Source organism: Nipponia nippon, unplaced genomic scaffold (assembly GCF_047370975.1).
Source record: "Nipponia nippon isolate SJK-2023a ecotype South Korea unplaced genomic scaffold, ASM4737097v1 scaffold_2, whole genome shotgun sequence".
In the NCBI taxonomy this organism is placed as follows: domain Eukaryota; kingdom Metazoa; phylum Chordata; class Aves; order Pelecaniformes; family Threskiornithidae; genus Nipponia; species Nipponia nippon.
Genome location: NW_028262336.1, coordinates 105,586,618 through 105,610,247, shown reverse-complemented (window position 1 = coordinate 105,610,247; position 23,630 = coordinate 105,586,618). Strand labels below are relative to the sequence as shown.

General features: G+C 36.7%; 1 protein-coding gene across 7 annotated transcripts in view; it reads left to right on the top strand.

Annotated features, from left to right (window-relative positions):
• The window catches only part of NBEA (neurobeachin), a 513,742-nt gene that overhangs the window by 193,397 nt on the left and 296,715 nt on the right, over nucleotides 1–23,630 (top strand). For all 7 annotated transcript variants that reach the window (XM_087756962.1, XM_087756961.1, XM_087756957.1 and 4 more), the window contains one exon: nucleotides 11,044–11,482. In XM_087756962.1, coding sequence (XP_087613088.1) covers nucleotides 11,044–11,482 — 439 coding nt within the window. The remainder of the gene's footprint in view (nucleotides 1–11,043; nucleotides 11,483–23,630) is intronic.

The following is a 23,630-nucleotide window of genomic DNA, read 5'->3' as shown; positions in this document are numbered from 1 at the left end:
ATCACAGTCTCAAGGAAAATGGCAGATCACAACTATTATCTTGCATCTGAAGAATGTCAGAGAAACACAGTCCTACAAAGTAAATGTTGCCAGACTTGCTTCTTTCTGTTCACAATACCAAAGAATTAGAATGAATTAGACTTTTGGGATGTCAAATGGCTGTTTCTCTGCATTTGTGAAGATTTCAAAATGGAGACTTTAAACCAAAAATTATTTACATGGAAGAGCTTGTCAAGTGGTCTAAAAAGTTACCTGGCCTACAGACCTTTTGGTTCATCAGATTTCTTCAACTGACTGTGATGAAGAGAAGTTCTTCAACATAATTAAAATAAGGAGGAGTAGTAAAGATGGGAATAGCACTAAAAATGTCTTTGCCAGAAGGGGAGAGTTGTTTTTACCTGAGTAGTCAAAAATAATTGCAACATTAACATTCTCGCTATCTCTGTGACTATGGGTATTGCAGTATGACCAAAAGCTCTGTACTAGATTTTCAGGTTTTTTCTCAAAATCATTAGTCATATGTGAGTTGTACTTTCTGGAAAATATCAGTAGTGAATTAATGTCTGAGCTAGTCATCCTAGACTCCCTTTATAATAGGTGGAAAGAAGTTAGGGCACATTTAGGGTACAATTCATCTGGCCTGCTTTAGAGATCTACGTAAAAGAGAGATAAATTGGGCACTAGAAATCCCTATCTCTTTCCACTCACTATAGATGTCATTGTAGACCTCTGCCTTGGTCACATTAATTGTGACTCCTTTGACTAGGCTTAACTGAACTCCAGACACAAAACTTGCTTTATGACAAAAGCTGGCATGAAATTCTTTGATCTCAGACACTTAATCCAGTCTAACGATATTATGTGCCTTAGTAATATTCCCATCCCATAGATAGCTATAATTTGTTACATACGTGTTCATAGATACATATTCTTCTTTATGAGAACTACATGTATATGGTTTGAAAGCAGGAACTTTATATCCGTCTGAACAATTACATGTCTTCAACCTAATGATTGGCAGGCACGTTCCCTTTGTACCTGGCATCTAATAAATCCAAGCGATGTATATTATTGTCCCTCCAATAGCCTGTTATTTCTTCTCTACCTAACAGCATGCAATGCCACTAGACTGCACTGTCCTTCATTGTAAAGTATTTTTGAATACTGATTTGTTTCATTGTATGGTTGAGGGGATTTTCGGTTTTGTTCTTTTGTTTTATAAGTAAAGTCTCCTTTTTTGCCTGCTGAGTGCTTGAGATCCTCGAAGGAGACTGTTCATGCAGTCTGAAGTACTAGCAAGCTCCTTTATAAAAATCTTTGCCTTTCATCTTTAGCAACATCTTCCACAAAGATCTTGTGTGAGAAATCCTAGCTGTGTTGTATTTAGTAGGGAAGCAGTGCTAGAGCTTAATCTCTACTCGTGGTGATGGGAGATGATTTCCAAGTCCATTGAAAAGCTTCCTTTCAAATTCAGTAGGATGAAGATAGTCCCACTAAACAAAGCTACTTCCTGTGGAAGGCACACAAGCTTCTTCTGTTTTATTTTGCAAGCAAATACATGAAATTAATCCTAACGTCAGAGGAGGTTCAGGTCTTTGTAGAAGGGTTATCAAGACTCTTATAAGGCATCTAACAATGGCATATTCTGAAAGTGGAACTTGCCATTTCCCAAAGCCATTTTAAGATAAAATTGTATTAGTCAAGACATCATTAACGGTCTTTGCCTTTGTCCCTTTGGTCAGCAAGAGCTACCTTTGTGAACTGAGCATAAAATACTGAAATTTGTGTTTCTGGAATGGCAGCAATGGCAATAGTTTAGAAAATAATGTTTTGTTCTGGGTTGATTTCTCTGCTACGATAGGGATATTTTCCCAAAATTGGTATGAAAATATCTCTATTATATCTGGAATGTGTGGAAGTCAAGACTGAAAAATTGAGAGTAGCCCTTTCTCTTACCAGGTAGAGGGTAATCAGTACATATTTTGAGAGAAGAAATATCTTGCCATTGGAATAAGACACAGGAGAAATAGAGGAGCATGGTATCTTCTGTTAATAGTAGCTAATCAGCCTTATTATGTAAAACCAAGCATCCTCTTTAAATTACAACTATGAATTTGAAGTAGTTTTAGCTATGGTGGTCACGATCACTTAAGATGAGTTTTCTCAATTCTGGTCATTATTGAAGCTATCCTTCCCTACCTTCAAGGTTTATTGGACTATTGTTTCTTTCAATGGTGCTTCCACATCTCCAGCAGTGGAAAAGTGTGAATAATCTTTTTTTACACTTCAGCTGGCAGCCTCTTAATTACTGAGAACACAATTAATGTTAACCAAATAATGGAAAGATATTTTCAGTTGACAATTGATGTTTCCACTTAGCATTATTCAGGAGTGTTTCAGAAATTAAAGCATTGCAACAGTGCAATTCACCTTATAAGATATTGTGGGAAGAAAATCAGTATGTAGCTTATCACAACATTTCGTCAAAAATGGATTGGCTTTTGAACTCCCTTGATATCACTGTCTGTATTTTTGCCAAAGCACTGTAAAAGAACAGATTTCTTAAAGGTATATGCTGTGGATGGACTGAAAGCTATTGATTTTTTTTCTTGACTGAACGAACTATATTAAAAAGTTGCACAAATAGCCTTTTTTCTTTGAAGACAAGTTCTTCAAGTTTTTCTGATCTCATAGGTGCACAGTACTCTGGGTATTCTATAGAATCATAGAATCTTTTAAGGTTGGAAAAGACCCTTAAGATCATCAAGTCCAACCGGCAACGTAGCACTGCCAAGTCCTCCACTAAACCATGTCAGTAAGCACCACATCTACATGTCTTTTAAATACTTCCAAGGATGGAGACTCAACCACTTCCCTGGGCAGCCTGTTCCAATGCCTGACTCCCCTTTTGGTAAAGAAGTTTTTCCTAATATCCAACCTAAACTTCCCCTGGCACAACTTGAGGCCATTTCCTCTTGTCCTATTGCTTGTTACTTGGAAGAAGAGACCAACACCCACCTCTCTACGACCTCCTTTCAGGTAGTTGTAGAGAGCAATAAGGTGTTCCCCCAGCCTTCTCTTCTCCAGACTAAACAACCCCAGCTCCCTCAGCCGCTCCTCAGAAGACTTGTGCTCTAGACCCTTCACCAACTTCATTGCCCTTCTTTGGACATGCTCCAGCACCTCAGTGTCCTTCTTGTAGTGAGGGGCCCAAAACTGAACACAGTACTCGAGGTGTGGCCTCACCAGTGCCGAGTACAGGGGCACTATCACCTCCCTAGACCTGCTGGCCACATTATTCCTGATACAAGCCAGGATGCCATTGGCCCTCTTGGCCACCTGAGCACACTGCTGGCTCATGTTCAGCCGGATTGTTGACCAACACCAACACTCCCAGGTCCTTTTCTGCCAGGCAGATTTCCAGCCACCCTTCCCCAAGCCTGTAGCATTGCATGGGGTTGTTGTGACCCAAGTGCAGGACCCGGCACCCGGCACTTAGCCTTGTTGAACCTTATACAGTTGGCCTCGGCCCATCGATCCAGCCTGTCCAGATCCCTCTGTAGACTCTTCCTACCCTCCAGCAGATCAACACTCCCGGCCAGCTTGGTGTTGTCTGCAAACTTACTGAGGGTGCACTCGATCCCCTTGTCCAGATCATTGGTAAAGATATTAAACAGAACTGGCCCCAGTGCCGAGCCCTGGGGAACGCCACTTGTGAGTGGCTGCCAACTGGATTGAACTCCATTCACCACCACTCTTTGTGCCTGGCCATCCAGCCAGTTTTTTACCCGGTAAGGAGTACACCCATCCAAGCCATGAGCAGCCAGTTTCTCCAGGAGAATGCTGTGGGAAACATTGTCAAAGGCCTTACTAAAGTCCAAGTAGGCAACATCCACAGCCTTTCCCTCATCCGCTAAGCGGGTCACCTTGTCATAGAAGGAGATCAGGTTAGTCAAGCAGGACTTGCCTTTCATAAACCCGTGTATGTTGCTACACTGTTGTTTGTATTCCTAATGTAGTAGCATAGAGATTTCTAGACTATTTTTAAACTAAATATTTTGCATAAGGGTAGTAGTCTTAGCTATGCAAAGTGGACTAAAGGACTAATTTCATTGCTTGTGAAAATATCCTTTGCGTCCACAAAATCCTGACAAAATTCATGGCTCCCTTTTCCTCAAAATCTAGTTGTACATATGTTTTCAAGAAACTGAGTGAAATGTTAGAAGGGGCATGAATGATAATCATGAGAACCATAAAATTCAAATTCTACTGAATTTCTGCCTGCTGCTCAAAATTATCATATTGGTTTTCTGATGAAATATATGCTGTCTATTCCAACTGCCTCTGAGAGTATGTACATTTGAAGATCATGGGATAGTAATAAATAGATCTTGATCTAATATTTATTGCCCTTCACCAACTACTTAAGGCATCAGAAGAGAGGTTTGCACATATATTTCATTATTAGTTTATCAATCATTATGTATGCATGAAGCAGTTGTAATAGGGTTTTTTTGGAAAGTAACAATATTTTCATTTGTTTGTACAAATTACAGATGTTTTAAATGTTCTTTGGTTTTTCAAAGTACTGCTTAATAAAAAAAAATTTTGGTATATGTTTCATCATATCTATGGAACATACTCTGTGCTTTACTGTTAACTTTTGTGGCTGGACGGTGTAACCTAGGGGACAGATTTTTTTTTTATTAATTTTGCAAGAAACATCTAATCACAAAAACATTATCCTTCTCAGAGCGGTTCAGAAATACAGATATTATCATATATAACTGCCAACTCATCTATTTTTTTCATTATGTGTTTTTTGAGTTCACACTAGACAAACATAAAAAATAAATAAAAAAATAGAAACTGACAAAAACTAGGGAAATTCACCTAGAAAGAAAAACAGATTACCATATTGTTCCTAATTTGTATTTGTTTTTTGTTTCAAATGTAAACAGCTGGTTTTATACTCTGAAGTTGACATTTCTTTAATATAACTTTTCATTTTCTTAAATTTATTTTATCTTATGTCTTTTTTAGTTAATGCCTTGGTAATGTATTGTTTTAGGACTACTGGCATTTTGTTTGGCAACCAGGTAATCGATCAGGCTGATGTACAGTTGTCTTATCTGACACACTGAGTGAAGGAGGTTTGATTAGTAAGGAAGAATCAAGACATTGATTAAAGACATTGCCTAAACAGATCAAGAGTTATGTCTGTCATAAGTGGCTCTTTTAATACTCTTTCTTTGGTCAAAGTAGAAGGAGCTGCCCTGTGTGCCTGCCTGAGTCCAGGAGTGACTGTGGGGAAAGAAACAAATGATAAGACTTTGAGGAATTTGAGCAAACAGAAGCAATTTCCATGAGCAAAAAGAGAAGACATACTTACAGATGTCCAGCTGTGAAAAATGGCTGAGAACTCTGTCCTCTGCCATGCAGGCTCTTCATCACTTCCCAACCTTGATTTCCCCATCCTAAGTCTCTCCTGGTCCATTTCTTTCCCATTTCAGAGCCTCTCTATTTTTCCTGATCCAGAGCAACATCCTTCTCCTCACAAATCCGCTCTGGTTAAAGGGAAGCTGCCAACCCTTTGTCTTAAATCTCCTATCTCAAGATATGTGCCCTTCCAATTGCCAAGCCACCCCAGAGTCTTTCATATCTGACCTTCCCCAGTCCCTCAGTTTTCAGCTATGCTCCCCCTGCCCTCAGCCGTTCATGTTGGAGCCCTGGGTTATCCCTGCTTGTGGCTTTCACTCTTCCCAGCCAGATGCTGCTGTGACATGCACTCTACTTCCACCTCCAGCATGATTACTGGAGCTCTGTTAGACAGACAGAAGTGCTATGACACAGTATAAATTTCCATGGCAACTCCATTCTTGGTTACTCCTTTCAATGGACTTTTAAATCAGACTCTTATTACTCTTTGATTCTGTCCCCATACTTAGTTTCTCATCTCAGTTTAATTGTACTGCTTCTCATGTATGAAAACTAGTAGATTGATGTTGCTATGAAAGATTTTTCACTCTGACTGTACAGCCTAGAGCTTAGGAATGGATTAGTTGACTCTGCCACCTATGGAGGTAGCTGTAATATCACTGCCTGGTTGGATTGAAAGCATTTTCAGCTAGTACTGTACTGTCCCTGAAAGTTTGTTCAATACTACAAAGGGGTCTATAAAAGGCAGCTAATAAGATTATTATCAATGCCTTAAGATACAGAAAACAACTCATAAATTTTCCAGTGCACGTGCAGACTGAAAGGTGGCAGTAACTCCTGTATCAAGATTGCCCCAAACCTTCCGTTACCAAACGTTGTTATATTGTTTGCAGCAGAAATTTGACAATGATTTGGGATAGTGTGACTTTCAAATACATTTTCAGCCATATTGTAAGCAGTTAAAAATAATAATTTTGATACTTTTTTTACTTTTGAAAATTTTCATCTGATTTATATCTAGTAGGAGGGGTTAATCAAATTAAAAAGAAAAAAGACCATAGGAATATACACACAATTTTTCCATTTTTTATAGTAAATAAATATTAAAAGCAGAATATTTTGTCTTGTCTTTTTTTTGTAAAGGCAAAAGTGTATGTATTTACCACAGACATGAAGTGTCTCATTATTTAAGTAATAAACATGAGCGCTTTTTGTATTTTTAGGCATTTGGAAGTAGTGCAGGAACTATTTAGGTAACTCAGTAGGTTAAAACAATTACAATACACTTCATAAATCACAAGCAAACAAGATATTTTAGGGAAGGAGTGTGACGGATGAGGTCACTAGATATACAATATGTCATTTAGTTAACTTAAGCCCATATTTTTCCCATAATGTAGTGGATGAACTCATTAGTTACAATGAAAAACAGTAAGAAGGAGGCATCTGGCTTCCAACTGCCTGTTTCTGACAGGGTTAAGATCGCTAGGTCTAGTAATGTTTCTGCTGTGTCTACTGACATGGCCTTGTGCTGCAGAAAACTGATGAAGTTTGCGGAAAATTTACAGGCTTACTGTCACAATGTTATAACATAGACAGATGCAATCAGTTATATTTTTGCTTCTGTTCATGTTTATCATTTTGCTAAGTTGTTTTAAGTATTTTGGATTTTTACAAAAGCATATGCATTACCAGTTTAAGATTTTTAGTAAATAACATTATGAATCAGAATTCAGTACTGATTCTTTATTCCTGAATTCTGAAGGCTACAGAAGTGGTATGACACCATATAAATGAACATAGAATAAAACTTATGGATATGCAGTATTGTAACTAAAATTGGTTGGGTTTTGTGACTCATGCTCAGGAGTTTATAATTTACCTAAAATAGTACTAATAATAATGCTGATCCAGAAGGTCTTATAATATGTCTTTTCAGACATATTTATCTGAATTTCACACATACTAATTTACTAGTATTCTTATTTAAGAGGCAATTATTAATCAGCCTTATCTGTTCTGAACTTATTTTCCTTTGATTTACAAAAAGTGAATTGGACCTTTTAAACCCTTATTCATTTATCTTGCTTGATGTTTTAAAAATGAGAGTTAAAGCATTGGATTTAGGTAGTTTTTCGAGATTGTTATTCATGGTGATAAATCAGAGTAAGCTTAATTGGCTTAGTGCAGTGTATTCATATAGATACTGGAGACGCTAAGAAAAGTAAAGACACAATTCTGGTTTCTGTGAACATGAAGTATCCATACACTTACCTGTATATAGAATAACTTCTCTTGCTATTTTTTTCCTAAATCATTTTAATTAGTGCTATGTATTGTATAGTATGTCATATCTAAACTCTATATCCACAAATTTAATTTTCCTTCCATTTTTAACTTCAAATGGTGCAATCCTCTAGGTATTTTATTCTCATTTGGGAACAAAGGATTACAAGGCACCTGTCAGAGTAATTAAGTACAGTCCTATTTATAGAGTCTTGAAATTAGTTCTGATTTTTGAACTTGCTACTCTAACTGGAAGGCTATTCCAGACTTTAATTCCGTAGTCATGGCTGTCACTTCTCAATCTAAAGTTATTCCTGGTGAGTTTGCACTCAGTTTTTCTCATGCCAACACTTCCATTTAGCTTAAATCCTTTTTCTGGAGTTTGCATCCTGAAAATATATGTATAATAGCAGTCGTATACCCTCTCAGTATTAGTTTGGCCAGATTATATCAGCCAAACTCTTTTTCTGCAACAGTTGATCATGGTGGAGCTACATAGTGGCATATCCATCTTCCTCAAATATAACAGCGTACACAGTATTCCATAATGAACCCTACCAAAGCCTTCTCTAATGCCATTAATACTTAACTGTTGCAGGAGCTATTTCTTCAGAAAAGTTGGGAATCACATTTGCCTTTTCCATGGCAGTGTTGTATTGGTAACTCAATAGTTACCAGTGATTGATGTATCCAGGTCCTTTTCTTCAGTCATTTCCAGGTGATGAATTCCAGTTATAATGAGAATCTTTGTGTTAGTCACTGGATGCATAGCTTTCACTATTAAATGTAATTTGCAGTTCTGTCATAATGCCTTCTTATAATCATCCTTCTGTGCATCAATTGTACCTTGTAACTTTGTCGTCAGCAAATTTCACCAGAATGTTTTTACTTTTTCACCTGAAATCTTTATTCAAATTTTAAACAAGATAACCGCCATGGTAGTTTTCCTCAGGTTGATGTTTTTTCTTTTGAAACTATTTGATGGCTCCTTCTTAGCCATTTTCTTTTCCCACCATCTATTAATTTCCAGGTTCTCCTGACTAAATTGCTATCTGTTGTGACAACCCCAGCTTTACTGAATTTTATTACATTGGCCCTTATTTTCTTTGAGCAATAAATATTTAAAAAGCTCTTTTAGCAAAAGCATTTTGTAATCTGTCTTGTTTCATTCCATTGCTATTTTTTACTCCAAAATAAATCCTGAAATCTTGCTTACTGTTGAAGGCTTGTAGTTGTCCAGATCATTTTTTCTCCTTTCTTAAAAAGAGAAACCGTGTGTGGTTTTCTCCAGTTGTATGTTGCTATCTCCACTTAACTGTTTGGCAAGAGTACTTGCTACTAGACCAGTAATTTCATAGACTGTTTCTTTCAAATTTTCTTGGAGTCAGTTCATTCCCTTGATTTTAATACATTAAAATCTTTCTTTGATTTAGTTAGGGTATTTGAATTTTCACAACCACATTTCTCTAGCTTTACCATGTAGTGGACTGTCTTCTTTTTTCAGTGTCCTCTTTTCATTTACATAATAATGGAGCCTTATGCTATTTTACTTACCATGCATTACAAGGGCAACAATCTGCTTGACTGGCAGTCCAGTCTTACTCTTCCCTTCAGTTGGGAAGTGTTATCTTTGTATAGATGAAGTTTAAAGAGACAAACAAGCAGAAAATTCATTAGGATCATTCTGTGGATCAGATGTCCTTCTGTGCCAAATATAGGCAGTACTAAGCAGATATGGATTTTTTTACTTCCTGACCTGGCAGATGCTAAGTGCATTTTATGCAGCTCATAAATCCAGTTTCTACTTCCTGCTTCACAAAGCAGGGTTCATATCTATTTGATAAGATGTGTTTAAGGCACTTAGGAGAAAGAGAAGAAGGAAGTGGCTTCAGCGTTTATAGCTGTTAAAAGAAGAGAACAATACTCCTTATAATGGATTATTCCGCTTTGTATTTTTAAAAGCCTCTTCTGTTCTATCTATATCTGTTTGTTAATACTTGTGCACATGAAGAGGTTTACACTACCATTAGTTCAAACACATAAATAATCTCATACAGAATTTTTTATGTGCACGTGCATACATGCACACTTATGCCCATGTGGTAAATATGTACATATTTTACACCTGACTGTATCAAACAATTGGTAATAAGTTATGTGATTGTTATTAAAGTTACATTGTTGAAGCACGTTTTGTTTGGAATAGTCAGAAGGGCAGAGCTTCATCTAAGTATGTTGTAAAATATTTTCCATAATACCTAAACTGCTATATCAGAACCATCAAAAAAAAAAAAGTGTTCTTATTTTATATATAGACCAGTTAAATTGTATAATCAAGACAAGTGATCCAATGAAAATAAGGTAGTTTGAAAATAAATTAAAAAATTGATTTGAGTACAAGCTTTTTGTCATTAAAAATAGCCACAGTCTGTTGCTCTAAAAAAAAGTAACCAAAAAGATGAATATGGAAGTTATTCACAACTCTAGCTAACTTTCCACTAAACATAGCAAATTATCTGTATTTAATGAAGTTGTTGTGTCTGTTTCACTGAAGTAATTAATAGAGGTACGCTTTTCTTAGTTACAAGATGTTGTAGAGTCCATTTCAGTCGGGAAATGTTCCAAACTCAACAGATTTCACTTACCTGTCTCTATAAAGCTGTGTTTATTTTGTTCTTAACATTTGCCTGGAAGAATTACATTATTTTACCTTTTGTGGGGAAAGGGGAGTTATCTAAGGAATCAACAATAACACTTCTATTTTTCATTCATGTATAAATAAATTTGTATTCAATGTAATGATATATGTGTAAAAGTGTGTATAATACACATTTTAAACAAAAGACAAAGCAAACAAAAGGTCTAGCAGTTTTCTTCTGAATGCAAGCTTAATATTTGCTGACAGCAATAAAAAGACTAAATTTTATAGTAATCCTAAAGCATAAATGATTGCATTTTTCTCTTCCAGTAGTCTCACAGATCATACAGATATGCAGTTGATAGGTTGTAATTTTTAATGTTGTTTTTGCTGGCAGTATTTTGCTATTTGATTACTCTGTGAGTAGTGGGCTGTAATTTCTAAATGTCACTGAGCTTGCATAATGCAACTTTGGGCTCCCTCTTCCAAGCCTTTATATATGCCAAACAGCTGTTGAAAGCAAAATATTTTGTATGTAAAATGAGTTTTTCAGGTTTAAACTACTAAGGTTTGTGAGATTTCTAACACATTTCTGTCTTGTAACACCTTATGATCATATTTTTAGGAACACAAATCAAACTAAGTTATAAATATTGTTCATAATCTCTATTTCACTGCAGAGACACCAACTGTATTTCCAGAAAATATCAAAGATAAAGAAACACCAACACCAGTTGAAGATATTCAGCTGGAAAGCTCTATTCCTCATACAGATTCTGGAATTGGAGATGAGCAGATGCCTAATATTTTGAATGGGACAGACTTGGAGACCAGCACAGGCCCTGATGCTATGAGTGAGCTGTTGTCTACTTTGTCTTCAGAAGTGAAGAAATCTCAGGAGAGCTTAACGGAAAGCCCCAGTGAAATCCTGAAACCTGCATCATCGATATCCAGTATCAGCCAAAGTAAAGGCATCAATGTCAAGGAAATACTGAAAAGTCTTGTGGCAGCCCCTGTTGAAATTGCAGAATGTGGTCCGGATCCTATCCCTTACCCAGATCCTGCACTGAAGAGAGAAGCTCAGGCTATTCTTCCCATGCAGTTTCACTCATTTGACAGGTATATGGCTGGATTAATTATTTTATATTGATGTAATTTAGAAGTTTGAAGAATTTTTTTTTAAAACATGGTTATTCTTCTATTCGTTTGTATTAGACTATGTTAAAAAACAGCTGCATTACTTCTCCTTTCCTGTGTTACCAAAACGGACCGTATAGTATAGACAAAAGTAATTCACCTAGTTTTTCTCTGTCAGCAGTGAATAAAACTCTATGAGGTACTTGGAAAACAAGTCTGTTGTAAAGAAATATTTTTGCAATAAAATCTTTTTTTCCTTTAAAACAGCATTTTAGTGAGGAGAAGGGGTAATATCTGCTGATATAGAACAGACTGCAGAAATTCAGTCGAATATTTTTTCAAAGGCTTAAATCTTAGTTGGATCCATCATTGCACTGTTTTCTGGTACTGAAATTCTTTGACCGTGGCAAATTGTTTGCATGGTCATGGTGGAAACCAGTTTCCTTTTAGGTTTTTAAACAGCAAATGTGCTCAGAAATTAGTGTTTAAAAATAAACTGCTGAACATTTCCACAAAGAGTCCTTTGTTTCTCTTTTTAGGCTGTAGCTTCCCAGCTTCTAATGAATATACTTTTCTTTAAATGCCCAGTCAATCTCAGTTATCCTGAACATAGAAGCTGTGATAAGATGTGCAATTGACAACATCCTTCCCGAAGAAGGGTAACGTGATCCATTGTGGGTTCAATCTTCACCTGTGCAAAGAGCTAACTCTTACGAGTTGATGTGGTTACATTTTCCAGTATGACAAGATCCCTGCAATTTCTTCATAAAAATGTTTTTAAAAAGTAAAAAATGGAATCAAGACTTAACTCAAAGATATGGTAAAACATGTCTCAAAATTTTAAGCAAAGTTGTAGAAATATATTAGTTCATCACGCAGGTACAAGAATTAAAATTCTGGAGGAAATAAAAAATAAAACAAGAAAACAGCTATGTTGTGCTTTATGAGAAAAATCCATCTGCATTTACAGAAAACCTGCAAAGACATCAGAAAAGTCTTCATTAAAGTCTTAAGAAAAAGAATACACAATCAATGTTTTCAGCGTAATGTAAAGTGCAAGAAGATACATGAGAATTTTGGAATAAAAGTGAAGAAGCACTTTTTCGTTATGAATTCCATAGAAAAGCTGATGCCTTTTTGTCTGTGTATATATGTTAGTACTGAGGCTGCTTTTCTGAAATAATTCAATAAACAGTAAGATAGCATCTGTTGTAACAAAGAAGATTGGATCAAGATAGGAAAAGTGAAATGTGCTTTAGAAGCAATGAATATATGCCTTTCTAATAATATTTTAGATCTTAAGGCCATTCCAGAGAAAGCTCATTTAGCAACTATTTCATTAAGAGGATTTTTTTTTTGTTCATCAATCTGTGTATTTTGATTTTATAGTGATTTCAATGTGAAGTGAAAAATATTTTTTTTCCTATACAGTTAGGAATTTTTCCTTATCCTCTGTGAGGAACCATCATATTCCAGAACACATTCTAGTACATTAAGCAGTACAAAAATTTGTGCTGCGTGTAGAATTAATAGCACCTAGCTGTAACCACCAGAAGGTTACTTTAGTTGAACCTATTCAACTAAATTTCTACCTCGGTCAATTAAGAAAAATACTTAATTCACAGGATTGTTGTTAATTCACAAAGTGCTAGACACCTAAATTAAGAGCGTTTCACCTCATGAGATGACTTTTTCATCGTTAGAGGGAACTCAACATCAAGATGATTGAAGACATTAGTTTTATTCTGTATTTCTGAATTATAGCTTTATAAGAAAGCATTAAAACTCTAAAGGGATGCAGTAGGTTGGCCATAACCTGTATTTAGTGTGAGCACCTCCAGTAGATTCTTCTTGCAACAATGTGACTGCTTCTCCATTTTAAACATCATTATTAGTAGTTGCTAATACAGAATTATGGAATTATCTGAGAGGTGTTTCATGTCTAGAGCTTACGGATTTAGGCAGGCATTTCATACTTAATAAGTTCTCTTAGGAGATAGAGAGTTTAGTGGTTTGTTTTTTCCCTATCCTGTTACCCTCCTGACCAAGTTGCGATTCCATGGTTTTCTGTACAAAGTGTACAGCTGTGTTTGTATCTTGGTAGCAGAGGTTATACCATGTCAGCCCTTGCCATTGTTTACTTCTTTAGCAAAAAAAAGTGTTAATGGTTGAAGTTTAGGCAAAAGAAGACCCATTTACATCAATTTTGTTGGGATATTTTGTTTCTCTTAAATAGATGATCCTGCTGTCTGATTTTGGTGGGTGAGGTAGATCATGGTTTTTAATAAAACCAACAACTATGAAGGGAAAATTGACAGGTTCAGGCAGGTCTCAGCAGATCAGGAAGTGTTAGATTCTTTCCACCAACTAAACGGATGTTATTGAACTGTGAGCAACTTGATAAAAATACTGATGTTAGCCCACAGGACCTCAACTGGCTGGTTGCACCTCATGGTTGCATTACTGAATGTTGACCACTGTTCAAGCAAATGCTTCTCTGTGCAGCTTGCTCATGTTTTCAAAGTACTTACTTGACCACTGTAGCAATCTTTGGAGGCAGAAGATGGGTGATGTTGCTTTTTTTTTTTCAAATTACAAAGGAGAAGCGGCTTGAGATCCTGACCCTATAACTTTTCATGAGGACTGAAACAAAGGTTAGGGGGGGGAAAAACCTTGAATGGTATATTGAAATAATATTAGAATTAATTAAAATATTAATTGAGAAAGCAACATAAATTTTAGCTTGTGGTGGTTTATGAACATTTTGTGTTGCCTATAGTATCACTGAAAAACTGAAAAAAATTACAGCGTGATTGTTTTTCCATACTTGCTTATGTAAATATAACTGTGTTTACTGATATAAAATAACAATTAAATAATATACACTGCATATTTTTTAAAAGCTAACACTGTGCCTGTGGACCATATTTGTGTAGGATCTTCTTTTGCTGCAGTTTATGCAGCTTTTGGTACTTCACTGAGCAATATGGCTATTGGTCATGTTTATTGTCTCTAGGGAGAATCATGAGCAACGGAGTGTATTGTTTTGTCAGGTTTTATTTGTTTCAGTTTTTATAAAATATACACAGTGATGCCATATTTATAAGCAAATCAAGGCTAGAGAAATGTATTTTTCACTTTAATCAAAAAGATATTCTTATTCCTTGTGAGGCTAGACTTTTTATTTTTGCATTTGGATAGCTGAGTGCCTTGTAAAAGAAGAGTTGAGGTAATAAGTAATTAGTAGAAAAGTGACAGTATCTTTGTTGTTTTAAAGATATTTCTTTAACTATAATCACTGATCTTATCTGCAGGTAAACTCCATATAAAGCAAACTCCTGTAAATAGAATTAAGAATTCTATTTTATCATTTAATATGATGTGTTTTGCTTTGCATGTTCTTTTAATTGTACATTGCTAATATGTTCATAAGAGTCATTGTGTAATAGGCTACAGTGTATTCTTCTGTAGAATTTGTGCAGTTATAAATGAAATATAACAGCAGAAAATGCTTCCAACATGTTTTATCAAATAGGACTTGTGTGTAGTTAATGTATGCAGCAGTTCAAATACTATCAAATGTAAATGATGAGGTGATATTGATGAAAGGAGGGGATTGAGGTCTCGGGGGGCGCTGATGACGGATTGAACAGAAGCGGCCTTGCACCGCACGTAACTCAAGTCTGTCGTCTTCACCGCTCAAAGCTGTAATGGGAGGTGGCAGTCTGAAATGAGTTGCCACGGCAAAGAGTATTATTTTTGAAATGCTTTCACACAAATCACTAGGCCCTGCATACAACTTAGTTTCATGCTTTAATGTCATCAGGAGGCACAAATTGGTGTGTCTAATTGTTTGCCACCTGCCAGCAAAATGAGCTGCCAGCCAGCCAGACGGGTTTGATTGTCTGTCAGCTCTTCAATAGATTGAGAGTGACAACATCAAAAATTTCACTTCAAACTCTGAAGCTTTGAGCAGCTTTTCAGAGACCTCTTCCCCACAAGTGCTTCTGGACAACTGCATTTTTCAATTAGTTTTCAATATATTGCTGCCTTCTGCCTCATCTGTCTTAAGGTAGCTCTAATTACATTATGAGCTATATAAACAGATTTCTGGGACACTGGAGCCTGGATCCTCAAAGTTATGACATGTCTTTTAACATCAGACTGAATTCCTTGAAAACGGCATCCAGGATGACATTTTTAGAAGCAAACACAAAGGGTTATTTCACCTAGATTTGCAACTAAAGCAGCATAACTCACCAATAATTCCTTTTCGGCTTTCTCATCTTTTGTCTGACAAAAATCTGTCCCCGTTATTGATTTTTAGGGTTTGGGGATTTTTTGTTTCTGCTTTTGTCAATTTGCATTTGTCCCATTAGACGCAACCTAGACCATTAATGTTTATGAATTTATTTGTGATTCTACCCAGTACTGCATTCTGAAGCTTACGTTTGTTCCATTCTGCTTTTTTCTAGTGGAGAGTTTTTAGAGGGGTGCTATTATTGAAATTGAGAGTGCTCTTAGTTTTGTGTCTCAATTATTATTTTTTCAAAGTGAGGTAATTTACGTATATTTTCTGTACTTAGTAGAATTATTTCAATAGGAAGCATGCTTGCATAAGCAGAAAATCTTGAGTTCCTGGAAATAAGATCAGTTATTTTTGCTGCTATTAAATACCATATTCCCTTTTAATCCATTATCACTTCATAAATTGGAATACTGTGGGTTTGCATAGTTTAAATGCTCAATGAAGTCTTTACAAGCGTATTTTCAAATATTTTGAAGGGCACAATTTTGAAGTATTTTTGTATTGGTTGTTGGAGTTTTTTTCCCCCCATCGAAGGTCCTTGGGGCCAGTTTTAAAGGTATTATACGCTAGAAAAGGGGGACATCTTGTGAAATCCAATCAGGGCTGATAAATGTCCTGCCAGTTAGTACAGAGAAAGAAGGTCTTCAAAAAATATGTTTAGATAAAAATCTATTTTTTATATATGTAGGCTTAGTAAATCCTTTGACACCATTTCCCACAGCATTCTCCTGGAGAAACTGGCTGCTCATGGCTTGGATGGGTGTACTCCTTACCGGGTAAAAAACTGGCTGGATGGCCAGGCACAAAGAGTGGTGGTGAATAGAGTTCAATCCAGTTGGCAGCCACTCACAAGTGGCGTTCCCCAGGGCTCGGCACTGGGGCCAGTTCTGTTTAATATCTTTACCAATGATCTGGACAAGGGGATCGAGTGCACCCTCAGTAAGTTTGCAGACAACACCAAGCTGGCCGGGAGTGTTGATCTGCTGGAGGGTAGGAAGAGTCTACAGAGGGATCTGGACAGGCTGGATCGATGGGCCGAGGCCAACTGTATAAGGTTCAACAAGGCTAAGTGCCGGGTGCCGGGTCCTGCACTTGGGTCACAACAACCCCATGCAATGCTACAGGCTTGGGGAAGGGTGGCTGGAAATCTGCCTGGCAGAAAAGGACCTGGGAGTGTTGGTGTTGGTCAACAATCCGGCTGAACATGAGCCAGCAGTGTGCTCAGGTGGCCAAGAGGGCCAATGGCATCCTGGCTTGTATCAGGAATAATGTGGCCAGCAGGTCTAGGGAGGTGATAGTGCCCCTGTACTCGGCACTGGTGAGGCCACACCTCGAGTACTGTGTTCAGTTTTGGGCCCCTCACTACAAGAAGGACACTGAGGTGCTGGAGCATGTCCAAAGAAGGGCAATGAAGTTGGTGAAGGGTCTAGAGCACAAGTCTTCTGAGGAGCGGCTGAGGGAGCTGGGGTTGTTTAGTCTGGAGAAGAGAAGGCTGGGGGAACACCTTATTGCTCTCTACAACTACCTGAAAGGAGGTCGTAGAGAGGTGGTGGTCGGTCCATTCTCCCGAGTAACAAGTGACAGCACAAGAGGAAACAGCCTCAAGTTGAGCCAGGGCAGGTTTAGATTGGTTATTAAGAAAAATTTCTTCACCGAAAGGGTTGTCAAGCAACGGAACAGGCTGCCCATGGTAGTGGTTATGTCCCCACCCCTGGAGGTATTTAAAAGACATGTAGATGTGGTGCTTAGGGACATGGTTTAGTGGTGGACTTGGCAGTGCTAGGTTAATGGTTGGACTTGATGATCTTGAAGGTCTTTTCCAGCCTGAACGATTCTATGATTCTATATTCAGAAGGACTACTCAGACTATCTATGTGTTTTACTAGAATAAACTTTGTTACTTTTCTTTTTTTTTTACTGATTGACAGAGTGGGAACAATACAAGAACTGTGAGAGAAGATGCACTGAAGGCTCAAATAGAGAGGTTCAATATTTGTCTGTTTTATTATTGCACACCTTTGGGAGTTCATTGGTATGCACTGGTCTTCACAGTCATTTAAATAAAATAGCTAAATTAGGAGATTATATTCCTGTTAGAGTCATTAGATTCTCCAAAAGATGATTGCTGAAAAAGATTTGATTGCTGAAAACTTAATTAAAATGAGTTATGAATAAATATGTTTTAGTCTTTTCCCAACAGAAAAGATTACTTTTTAAAGTTCATAATGAAAAATAGTTGGAGGAAACAGAGCACCTTTCCCATGAATCAAGAAGGGACAGTTACAGGTGCTGTCTCTGCTTAGTCATTACATTCCCTTTTACTTTGGTTATCACAGTCGTTTGTGAACATGCGAATTAAAAAACTAATCAGTAATGTGGGAATTAAGTGACTCATCTGGGATTCCAGTTAACTCTCAATAATGCTGATCTTTGTGCAGTGGAGATTGTGGTCCAAAGGAAAGACTTGAGAGCTTCTCTCTCTAGAGTATCTTTTCAAAGGCAGCAGTTAAAATACACTCCATAGAATAAGAAGTATGGTTTCAGATCCTGTTTGACAGAGAAGGGAGCTGAACTTGCATTGTCTGTATTCCTAGAGGATGTCTTAGCCACTCATTTACTAAATAAAATGGGGGAGAAGGTGGAAGCGCACCTCCATCTCAGCTGTTCATTTAGAACAATTTCATCCCAAATTTATTAATATGTTCTAGTCAACCAAAATTGGGTATATTAATCCTCTTTTTTTTTTTTGATCTAGCTGTAATCATATTCCTCTTGTCTGTCATTTAGCAATCTGTACAGAGCTAACTCTTTCAAAACTCTTCTTATAATTTGTGTGATGTGCATCTTTTCATATTCATATGCATGGAACTGTAGCTATATATCAACTGAAGCTTTATGTATGTTTTATGAGGAGAAACCAGCATCTCTCTACTCTTGATATGATTGACTGGACATACAGCTGAAAATTATACTGGATTTTTGTCTTACTTTTTTACCCCAACGGGCCACTGTAAAATCACTATTAAAGCTGTTTTGACTGAGGCCTTTAGCTCTTGCTTTTTTGGATTTTTTTGCATCACAGATGCAGGATGAGATTCCTCGCCCATCCCCAGTCTATACCTCATGCTGTTTGTTTCTTTGTGTTTTTTTTCCCCTTATTCGATTATGTTTCTGGCATTTAATACATGACATTTTCACTTATACTCTATTCACATTCTTCAAACTCATTAGATTTCCAGTATTTCCAATTTCGCTGTTCATCCAAGACCATTCATCTTTCTTGATAGTTATCTTTTTAATATCTTACAGTTTTTGCTTGTTTCTTGTCAATATTTTAGATCATTTTAGATGCTTCAGCTAATTTATCCTGAATGCAAAGGAGATACTAGTGACAGGGAATTTCATTGGGGGTAAATACTCACTCTCTTGCTTTATCTGAAAGCGAAGATCTGTGATCTTTATGTCCTTGTCCTTAAACCACACTTGAGATGATTCCCTTTCTTCTATTTAGAAATAAGCAATTTGTGTTTAGTAGATGAGGACCATTTTATGTACTTTAAGATTTAGATATTTTGATGAATGTATGGTATCAAATGACAGAAAGAATCCGTAATAACTGGACAACAGCACTAAGATGTCATTTGCATAAGTCTCAAAGATTATATACTTCTGAGAGCCTTCTGTATCTCTTCAGTATACATCACATTTTTTTTATCCAATTTTTCTTCTCCATGACTGTTGGCTCTGAGTTGTCTCCTTGATTTCAGATGAATCTTATCTTAATGCAGTCAGCCTAACAGAAGGTTGTCTAAAGGAGGATTCAAAATGTCTTGTTAGTACATACTAACGATCGCTTGTTACAGACTCAAACCACAATCTGGGGCTGAAATCAGAAAGAACAGTGAGTAATCAGCAATACACATTTCATAAAGGACTGGACATGTACATAAGTACGGAGAATATAAATAACTTTCAGAGAAGAAATACTAAGCTTTCTTTCCAGAGATTAAATTAATCTAACTGTAGGAACAAGGTAAAATGTAATATAGCAGACAAATTGTCCCCCATTTTCTACTGTGATTTCTTCTGAAATGTCTGGCAGGAGATGCTGTTTGACACAGACTACTTCTGTGAAAAATCTGCCTGAAGTCTGTACTGCATTTTGAAGAGCACTTCTTGAAAATGCTCATGCTTTCTGTTGTGGCAGAGGAAGGGAGGAACAAGAATATTAATTCAGCCTTAAGAGGTTTCACATATCCCAGAAGAGTGTAAAGTGATTCAAATTTAATTGCTGCTGCTCAGATAGGTAGCATAAGACATCTAGTATTGGAGGCTTATCTCTGACCTCTTGATTGACCAGAGTGATTAGGTTGGAAGGCCTTTAGATTTTAAAATGAAGAAGTAGTACAGAATGTGGATCACAGAGAAAGAGAGAGAAAATATAGTGCTGCATAACCTGATTTGTCTGCCACTACCACTGGGTAGCTAAATTTTTAAGGAAAGTTAATTTAAGAAAGTATTTTTTTTAATTTCCATTTCTCTTTTTGCAGTTCAACATGTTGATGGTATTATTTTCTATCTAGTTATTTCATGCAAATTACTAAACCTGAGAAGAATCCTGTAGCCATTTACTGAGGTTATTTAATGAACCAGCAATGCATGAGTGATGTGCAGGTTGAACCAACAACACTCATCTTAAACATGATGTGAATTCTGATGACTTTAGGCTTAGATTCACTATTTGAAAAGGACAATCATTGAGCAACAAAATAGTGATTAGTAGTCACAATTCTTTTTAGAATTGTAAACTACCTGATGAACAGAGAAATAAAATCAGCTGCTGCATCCAATTACTACTAAGCTTTTGTTGACTAAATCATTGAGGATCATTTGGGACCATGATGATGTGATTCAGAAAAATGTGGACCACTTTGGAACATTTTGGAAGTCTGAAATACGTTGTAGAAAACAAGGCCTAAAATGCAGTGATGGAAGTGTATATAACCTTTTCTTCTAGTCTGTAGATTTCTCTTCTTCCGTGAAAGAAATATCTGAATGTGCTGTCGGAGTGGTTTGATTGATTAAAAGGAGGTTTTTTTCACTTGAGATGGGTCAGTCATCCTCTTTCACCTTTCTTGTTCTGCTGTTCCTCTGATTGTTTTGCACATTTTTGACCACTGTTGCGTTGTTTATATAGTTTTTCAGTCTCCTTCATCTGGATGTCATTCTATATTCACTCACTGTATTTTGTTTTATCAGTAGGAACGAGACATCTTGACAAGGTCACCATGTATGACATGTCAGAAAGCTGCATTTTCTTTCAGTCTAGGATTATAATGTCTCACTGATTTTGCCTATTCTTATGGTAGAGAGGTTTCTCTTGATGTTTCTTGATAATTTGTAATGTAATAACACCTGACCTGTCTTAATGTCCTGATTCAGACCTACAAAAGAATGTTAACCATATGTAGACCATTAGTATTTGTGGGATCTGGGCAGGATTGTCCTTTCTTGCTATAGAAGCTGATTTTCAGTCTTAAACTACACTCTTAAGAAAAGAGTCTGTCTTTATAGGAGGCCAGTACATTTGGGGGTTGGACTAGATGACCTTTAAAGGTCCCTTCCAACCCAAACTATTCTATGATTCTATTACTTCTGAGGAGTGAAGTTGACATATGTGGTCTTTGCTATGGAAAGTTAGATGATCTTTTGGCTACTCTGAAAGAGCACTGAGCTGTCTGAAGATAAGGAGGAAGACCCTGAATTTAGCTTCATCTTCTATGGAAAAGTAGAAGGGAAGGAGGAAATGCTTTTGCAGCAATTGTATCAGCAATTTAGCAGATACCAATACCCGACCTTATAGGAAGGAAGAAATTATTTTACTTAAAATAAAACCCAAAGCAAAACAGATCTCACTCACTCACACTCAGTCTCACGTTTGCAAACACTAGAATGGGTCAGTGTCTAAGAAGTCTGTCCAGCAGTCAGGCACCCCCCATGTCCATATGCTAGGTCCAAGATCTGCTGCAATGACATGGAGAGCATGGGACGCCAGCTGTCAAGTCTTCCTCACATCTCCTGGGTTCTTCATAGGCTGGCAACTATTTTCAGGTTTTGGATATGCCTTTTTTTACCCTTATGGAGCTGCCAGCAGTCTCTACGTCCTTCACCACCTCTTTGAGTCATGACTGTTCACTGGTTTTGTCTCCAAGGTCTGGTTATCTTGTGAAGCTACACACATGCCTGTGGTCTTGATGACCTGATAATCTATGTGCCATTAGCATAGGCCAGTCTAAGATGCCTTTTCCTGCTGTGTCTTTCCTTCTTGTGCCTCAGCACCTAAATATTCCCATTCATTCTTCATTCACACCAGTCTTAGCCTTTCTATTGCGGTTCTCTACAAAGATGCTGTAGGTAATGACAGTAGTTTCCTTATGAAATTAATATAATTGGGATATGCTCCCACTTAAGATACAAGTCCTAATTTCTTCTTGTGTTTCTATGGCACTACAGGTACTTGAGTGCTTGTTCAGTATTCCTGGACAACCAGAACTCAAGTATTTGATTGAAGTATTAATTGAGCTAGAGATCTTTGTGTGTGGATAGGAGCTAATTTTAGGAAATTTCATGGTGTTATGGAGCAGATTAATTGAACCCGTATAGACCCAGCTTTATTCACCTGTAGCTGCCGCTATGTAAACAGTTCATATCAACAACGATTGTAAGAGATTATTAACTACAGACAAAAGCAATTATTTTAGGGTCACGTATCTTAATAGCTATTGCATTGTGCAAACTCATCTCCTAATGTAAATGGAAGGAGACAGAAAACCATCAGTATGCTTAGAATTACCTTTCTAATAGTACACGCTTCAGGGTGGTGGTAAAACTGTTGTTCAGAATGCAGAGACATCAACTGGCACTGTTACCTCTCTAAAAAGAGTGAGAAAAAACTTGCTTATGGATCATTTTGTACACTGTCGTCATATAAGAGGAGATCACAAAAAATAACACTTATATATAATTCTTACAGTGGCATCATCCGTACAATTTGCATCACCAGTCTTCAAAATCCAGGGGGACTGAGGATTTAGACATATATGAACAAACTACATTACTGTAAAAAATCGTTCTGCACCTTTTGATCCATCATGTGCCATCATATTTACACAGAAGTGTAACAAAATAATTACCAAAGGAACTTCTAGAGCAAAATGTGCCTTATTACCCTAAATAGTTGCATTTTCTTCCTCTTTTATTTGATCACAATGATTAAAGAAAAGTATATCTCCTTAACCAGAAGATGTGTGTATGATGATGAAAATATATCTTTTAACATTTACAAATATGATTTGTTTCAGGTTTCCTTTTCACTCAGGTTTTCTTCTGAAATAGACTTTTTAGGAGCAGTTTTTTATAGATAAATGGAAATATTAAATGGAAAAATGTAAAAAATATTTGTCTGCACTATGACAGCTGTCCAGTATTGAAAAAATGTTAATTAAATGTCTCTGTAATATTTTCCTTCTTCTTCCTTTTTTAACACATACAGCAAGTCTTTTAGTTTTGAGATTTGAAAAAAAGAGAGCGGTTTAAGATTACGTGAGAAAGTGTTTGTTTGAATGTAAGGTTGCCTCTGTATATCTGATATTATGTCAGATTTTTTCTATGAAAGCCCTGTACTTTTCTTAAAAGCTTTAAATTCTCAAGACTGCTTTTTAAACCTTATTTTTAAATTAACATAATATTAATATTGTGAAAGCAAATATTTACTGTGTTGCATTTTAGGTGTTCAATTTAAATCATGTGCTGTTGATTTCA